Consider the following 7,306-nt stretch of genomic DNA (forward strand, 5'->3'; position numbering starts at 1 on the left):
CTGGGATGGGTTTGGGGGGGGGGAGGCAAGTAGTGCAGGCTGTGCTGGGGGGGGAGATTTAGGGTGCGGGGCGGCTGAGAGGGGTGGGGGGGGTTGAGAGGGGTGCTGGGGGGGCACTGAGGGCCATCAAAGCACAAATGGGGCCGGGGGCTTTTTGAGGGGGGGGGGTGGCAGCCTCGAGGCTGGAGCAGACCCACATCCCCCCCCCCCCAAAACAAAGCCACCTCCCCAAGATCTACCAAGCGCTGCTCATGTCGGCCACCTTCAACCCCGACGTGGAGGCCCTGAAGGAGCTGGTGCTGCACAACCCGGTGAGGGGGGGGGGCACAAAACAAAGGGGGGGAGGTTGGGGGTCGTCCAGGGGGGTCCTCACCGCCCCCCCGGCCCCGCAGGTGACGGTGCAGCCGCGGGAGCCGCGCTTGCCGGGCGCCGGGCAGCTGCGGCAGTTTGTGGTGCGCTGCGAGGCGGAGGAGGACAAATTCCTGCTGCTTTACGCCCTGCTGAAGCTGGCGCTGCTGCGCGGCCGCGCGCTGCTCTTCGTCGGCGGCCTGAGCCGCTGCTACCGCCTCAAGCTGTTCCTGGAGCAGTTCGGCATCGCGGCCTGCGCCCTCAACTCCGAGCTGCCTGCGAGGTCCAGGTACGGCGGGGGGGCTGGGATGGGGGGCAGGGATGGGGGGAAAAAAGGTGAAGGCAGGGATGGGGGCTGGGATGGGGGTTTTTTGGGGGTGGAGGCACAGGGATGGAAATGCAGAGATGAGGACACAGGGATGGGGGCAAAAAGATGGAGGCAGGAATTGGGGGCAGGATTGAGGGCAGGGATGGGGACTGAGATGGGAAGGCAGGGATGAGGGCACAGGAATGGGGGCACAGGGATGGTGGCAAAGAGGTGGAGGCAGGGATGGGGGCAGAGGGATGAAGGCAGGGATGGGGACTGGGATGGGGGAGCAGGGATGGGGGCACTGCATGGCTGGGATGAGGGGCTGGAATGAGGGCGCAGGGTTGAGGGCAGGGATGGGGGCTGGGATGGGGGTGCAGAAATGGGGGCACAGGGATGGGGTACAGGAATGGGGACAAAGGGATGGGGACTGGGATGGGAAGGCAGAGATGAGGGCACAGGAGTGGGGGCACAGGGTTGAGCACAGGGATGTGGGGTCAGGGATGGGAAGAAGGTTGGGGGCAGGGATGGGGACTGGGGTGGAGGCACAGGGATGGAGACACAGAGATGGGGGCAGGGGTGGGGGTTCAGGGATGAGGGCAGGGATGGGGGTATGGGGGTGGAGGCACAGGGATGGGGACTGGGATGGGAAGGCAGGGATGAGGGCACAGGGATGGGGGCAAAAAGGTGGAGGCAGGGATGGGGACTGGGATGGGGGGCGGGGATGGGAAGGCAGGAATGGGGGCACAGAGATGGGGGCAAAGAGGTGGAGGCAGGGATGGGGGTGCAGGAATGGGGACACAGGGATGAGGGCACAGGTTGGGGGCGCTGGATGGCAGGGATGGGGGCACAGGGTTGAGGGCAGGGATGGAAGCAGAGGTGGGGGCAGAGGGATGGGGGCAGGGATGGGGGGCGCTTGGAGGGGGCACAGGGATGGAGGCACAGAGATGAGGGCAGGGATGGGGGCATGGGATGGGGAGCTGAGATGAGGGCACAGGGTTGAGGGCAGGGATGGAGGCAGAGGTGGGGGGCGCAGGTTGGGGGCAGGGATGGGGACTGGGATGGAGGCACAGGGGTGGGGGCAGGGGTGGGGGCCCAGGGATGGCGACAGAGATGGGGACTGGGATGGGGAGGCCGGGATGGGCACAGGAATGGGGGCACAGGGATGAGGGCAGGGATGGGGACTGGGATGGGGGTGGAGGCACAGGGATGGGGACTGGGATGGGAAGGCAGGGATGAGGACACAGGAATGGGGGCAAAAAGTTGGAGGCAGGATTGAGGGCAGGGATGGGGGCACAGGGGTGGTGGCAAAGAGGTGGTGGCAGGGATGGGGGACAGGGATGGGAAGGCAGGGATGAAGGCACAGGTTGGGGGCAAAAAGGTGGAGGCAGGGATGGGGGCAGGATTGAGGGCAGGGCTGGGGGCGCAGGGTTGAGGAAAGGGATGGGGGGAAGGATGGGGGTGCAGGAATGGGGGCACAGGGATGGCGACAAAGAGGTGGAGGCAGGGATGGGGGCACAGGGATGAGGGTAGGGATGGGGACTGGGATGGGGGAGCAGGGATGGGGGCACAGGGGTGGGGGCAAAGGGATGAGGACTGGGATGGGGGTTTGGGGGTGGAGGCACAGGGATGGGGACTGGGATGGGAAGGCAGGGATGAGGGCACAGGGATGGGGGCAAAAAGGTGGAGGCAGGGATGGGGACTGGGATGGGGGCACAGGTTGGGGGCACTGGATGGCAGGGATGAGGGGCTGGGATGAGGGTGCAGGGTTGAGGGCAGGGATGGAGGCAGAGGGATGGGGGCTGGGATGGGGGGGTGCAGGGATGGGTACAGGAGCGGGGGCAGGGGTGGGGGCACAGAGATGGGGGCAAAGAGGTGGAGGCAGTGATAGGGGCACAAGGATGAGGGCAGGGATGGGGACTGGGATGGGACGGCAGCGATGGGGGGAAAAAGGTGGAGGCAGGGATGGGGGCAGGGTGGAGGCGCAGGGATGGGGACTGGGATGGGAAGGCAGGGATGGGGGGCACAGGATTGAGAGCAGGGATGGGGGCCCAGAGATGGTGGTAAAGAGGTAGAGGCAGGGATGGGGGAGCAGGGATGAGGGGCTGGGATGAGGGCGCAGGTTGGGGGCAGGGATGGAGGCAGAGGGATGGGGGCTGGGATGGGGGGGGCACAGGGATGGGTACAGGAGCGGGGGCAGGGGTGAGGGCACAGGGATGGGGGCAAAAAGGTGGAGGCAGGGATGGGGGCACAGGGATGGGGGCAGGATTGAGGGCAGAGATGGGGACTGGGATGGAGAGGCAGGGATGGGGGCGCAGGAATGGAGGCACAGGGTTGAGGGCAGAGATGGGGGGAAGGATGGGGGTGCAGGAATGGGGGCACAGGGATGGCGGGAAAAAGCTGGAGGCAGGGATGGGGGCACAGGGATGGGGGCAGGGATGGGGGCAAAAAGGTGGAGGCAGGGATGGGGGTACAGGGATGGGGGCAGGGATGAGGGCTGGGATGGGGGTACAGGGTTGAGGGAAGGGATGGGGGGAAGGATGGGGGTGCAGGGATGGGGGCACAGGGATGGTGACAAAGGGATGGGGGCACAGGGATGAGGGTAGGGATGGGGACTGGGATGGGGGAGCAGGGATGGGGGTACAGGGGTGGGGGCAAAGGGATGCGGACTGGGATGGGGGTTTGGGGGTGGAGGCACAGGGATGGGGACTGGGATGGGAAGGCAGAGATGGGGGGAAAAAGGTGGAGGCAGGGATGGGGGCACAGGGATGGGGGCAGGGATGGGTTTGCAGGGATGGGGGCAAAAAGGTGGAGGCAGGGATGGGGGTGCAGGGATGGGGGCAGGGATGAGGGCTGGGATGGGGGCAGGGATGGGGGCACAGGGTTGAGGGAAGGGATGGGGGGAAGGATGGGGGTGCAGGGATGGGGGCACAGGGGTGGAGGCAGGGATGGGGGCTGGGATGGGGGGGCACAGGGATGAAGGGACTGGGATGGGGGAGCAGGGATGGGGTACCCAGGGGTGGGGGCGCAGAGATGAGGGCCGCGTTGCGTCCCCAGGAGCCACGTGATCACGCAGTTCAACCGCGGTCTGTACGATTACATCGTGGCCACTGACGAGGAGGCGGCGCCCAGCGCGGCGCCCGTGGAGCTGCAGCAGCGCAGGAAGAGAAAGGGCGCAGCTGAGAGGTGGGGGTGCACCCGGCACCCGTGGGTGCCATCGAGGGCTTGGGGTGCTGCTGGAGACCCAGGGGTGCCGCTGAGGGGCTGAAGGTGCCACCAACTGAGGGCCCGTGGGTGCCACTGAGGATAGGTGCCACCATCTGGGGACCTGCGGGTGCCACTGAGGGCCCATGGGTGCCGCTGAGGGGCTGTAGGTGCCACCAACCGGGGACCCGTGGGTGCTACTGAGGGCCCGTGGGTGCCACTGGGGGCTCATGGTGCCACTGAGAGTAGGTGCCACCAACTGGGGACCCGTGGGTGCTACCGGGGACCCGTGGGTGCTACTGGGGACCTGTGGGTGCCACTGGGGACCCACGGGTGCCACTGAGGATAGGTGCCACCATCTGGGAACCTGCGGGTGCCACTGAGGGGCTGTAGGTGCTACTGAGGGGCTGTAGGTGCCACCAACTGGGGACTTGTGGGTGCTACTGAGGACCCATGGGTGCCACTGAGGGACTGTGGGTGCCATTGAGGACCTGTCAGTGTCACCAACCAGGGACCCATGGGTGCCACCAACCAGAGATCTGTAGGTGTCACTTGGGGTCTGTGGGTGCCACCAATTAGGGACCTATGGGTGCTACTGAGGAGCTACTGAGAGCCTGTGGGTGTCGCCAAAGAGCTGTGGGTGCCACCAAGGATCCATGGGTGCTACTGAGGACCTGTCAGTGTCACCAACTGGGGACCTGTGGGTGTTGGCAAGGACCCATGGGTGCCATTGGAGACCCATGGGTGCCACTGAGGGACTGTGGGTGCTATTGAGGACCTGTCGGTGTCACCAACTGGGATCCTGTGGGTGCCACTGGGGACCCACAGGTGCCATTAAGGGGCTGTAGGTGCCACCAACTGGGGACCCATGGGTGCCACCACCCAGGATCCCATGGGTGCCACTGAGGACCTGTCAGTGTCAGGGGCCTGTGGGTGTTGGCAAGGATCCGTGGGTGCCATTGGAGACCCATGGGTGCTACTGAGGGACTGTGGGTGCTATTGAGGACCTGACGGTGTCACCAACCAGGATCCTGTGGGTGGCACTGAGGAGCCGTGGGTGCCACCAACCAGGGACCCATGGGTGTCACTGGGGACCCACAGGTGCTTTGAGGACCTGTCAGTGCCACCAACTGGGGACCTGTGGGTGCTGGCAAGGACCCGTGGGTGCCACTGGGGGACTGTGGGTGCCATTGAGGACCTGTTGTGGTGTCACCAACCGGGATCCTGTGGGTGCCACCCATGGGTGCCAGCAGGGCGATGCCCCCCTGCATTCGGGGGCACGGAGCCGGGTTTTGGGGCTGATCCCATTCCGCCTCGGTGCCCCCAGCAGAAGCTTTCCTTCTGCTCACCGCCGTTCCTGGGCTCTCAGTGCCCTGGCGCTTTGTGTCCCCGCGGTCACAGCGTCGTCCCCCCCCCCCCAAAATCTCGTTCCCCCCCAGCAGAGGCGCTGACCCCGAGTACAGCGTGGCGCGGGGCATCGACTTCCAGAACGTGGCTGCCGTCATCAACTTCGACGTGCCGCCGGCTGTGGAGTCGTACATCCACCGCGTGGGGAGGTGAGGGGGGGTCGTGGGGGGGGGGGGGGTCTTAACCTCCCCTGGGGGCGCCGCCATGATGGAGCCCCCAACCCCAACGCAGGACGGCGCGCGCTGACAACCCCGGCACGGCGCTCACCTTCGTGCTGCCCGAGGAGCGCGAGCAGCTGGCGCGGATCGACGACGCGCTGGCTGGAGGTGAGGGGGGGGCTGGGGAGGGGGGGGGGGGGGCGCGTTGTCACTGCGTCCCTTCGGGCTTTGGGGGGTGGCCCCACAACCGGCTGTGTGGTGTCACCCCCCCCCCCTCCTTACGCACGCAGAGAATGGGGAGTCCATGCTGCAGCCCTATAAGTTCTGCATGGAGGAGATCGAGGCGCTGCGCTACCGCTGCAGGGTGAGCGGGGGGGGGGGAAAGGGGGCTGGGGGTGAATGGGGGGATGTGGGAGGTGGGGGGGGAAAGGGGGGCTGGGGAGTGGGGGGGGGAAAGGGGGCTGGGGGGGAGGGGGTAAAGGGGGGCTTGGGTGGATGGGCAGGATGTGGGAGTTGGGGGGGGGGAATGGGGGGTGGGGAAGATGGGGAATTGGGGATGGGGGGTGAATGGGGGATGGGGGGGATGAGGGGGGATGTGGGAATTGGGGGAGGAAATGGGGGATATTGGGGCTGGGGGGGGGAATGGGGGCTGAGGGGGGGATGTGGGGGTTGGGGCTGAATGGGGGATGGGGGGAGATGGGTGTGGGGGGGATGGGGGAGAAAAAGGGGGCTGGGGGCTGGAGGTGGGGAGTGGGGGGGAAGAGGGCTGGGGAAGATGGGGAATGGGGGCTGGGGGGGGAATGGGGGCTGGGGGGATGTGGGAGTTGGGGGGAAAGGGGGCTGGGGGTGGATGGGGGGGCTGGGGGGAAATGGGGGGTGGGGACTGGGGGGGGAAAGGGGGCTGGGGGGTGAATGGGGGCTGAGGGGGCTGGGGGGGATGTGGGACTTGGGGGGGGAAATGGGGGGATGGGGAAGATGGGGAATGGGGGCTGGGGGGGAAGTGGGGTTGGGGGGTGAATGGGGGCTTGGGGGGAGATGGGTGAGGGGGGGTGCAGGGAGATGGGGGAATGGGGGGCGGATGGGGGGGGTGGGGGAGAAAAAGGGGGATGGGGGGGATGGGAGGAGGGTGGGGGGGAAGTGGGGGGGGGAGGGGTGGGGAAGATGGGGAATTGGGGATGGGGGGCATGGGGGAGTTGGGGGGGGGAAGAGGGCTGGGGGAGCTGGGGGTGGATGTGGGGGCTGGGGGGGGGCTGGGGGGTGGGGAAGATGGGGAATGGGGGCTGGGGGGTGAATTGGGGCTGGGGGGATGTGGGAGTTGGGGGGGAAATGGGTGAGGGGGGTGCAAGGAGATGGGGGAATGGGGGGCAGATGGGTGGGGGGAGAAAAAAGGGAGATGGGGGGGTGGGGGAGGGAAGGGGGCTGGGGGGGAAGTGGGGAGTGGGGGAGGGGGAAGAGAACTGGGGAAGATGGGGATGGGGGCTGGGGGGGGAAAAGGGGGCTGGGGGGGAGGTGGGTGAGGGGGGATGTAGGGAGATGGGTGGGGGGGAAAAGGGGGCTGGGGGGTGATGCGGGGGGGCTGGCCCTGCTGCCGTCCCCCAGCCCTGAGCCCCGCTGTCCCTGTGCCCCCAGGACGCCATGCGCTCCGTCACCAAGCAGGCGGTGAAAGAAGCCCGGCTGCGGGAGATCAAAGAGGAGCTGCTCAACTCGGAGAAGCTGAAGGTACCCGGCGGCGTGGGGCGGGCGGGGGGTGATGTGGGGCGCTGCCAACCCCTCCTCCTCCCGCCCCCCCCCCCATCTCCCCCCCTCGTCTCGGTGCTCAGACCTACTTTGAGGACAACCCCCGCGATCTGCACGTCCTGCGCCATGACAAACCGCTGCACCC

At 67.3% G+C, this 7,306-nt stretch overlaps 1 protein-coding gene across 1 annotated transcript; it reads left to right on the forward strand.

Moving 5' to 3' along the window:
• Positions 1-220: 220 nt before the first annotated feature.
• DDX56 (DEAD-box helicase 56) lies at positions 221-7,300 on the forward strand (the record flags this gene model as incomplete). Its single annotated transcript, XM_079551214.1, has 8 exons — positions 221-311; positions 393-637; positions 3,713-3,841; positions 5,299-5,415; positions 5,498-5,592; positions 5,715-5,788; positions 7,054-7,143; positions 7,245-7,300. Coding segments are annotated over 8 exons (897 nt in total), but the record flags the coding sequence as incomplete, so codon positions are not given.
• Between the last annotated feature and the right edge of the window lie 6 nt (positions 7,301-7,306).

Source organism: Tetrao urogallus, assembly GCF_951394365.1.
Source record: "Tetrao urogallus genome assembly, contig: scaffold_301, whole genome shotgun sequence".
In the NCBI taxonomy this organism is placed as follows: Eukaryota; Metazoa; Chordata; class Aves; order Galliformes; family Phasianidae; genus Tetrao; species Tetrao urogallus.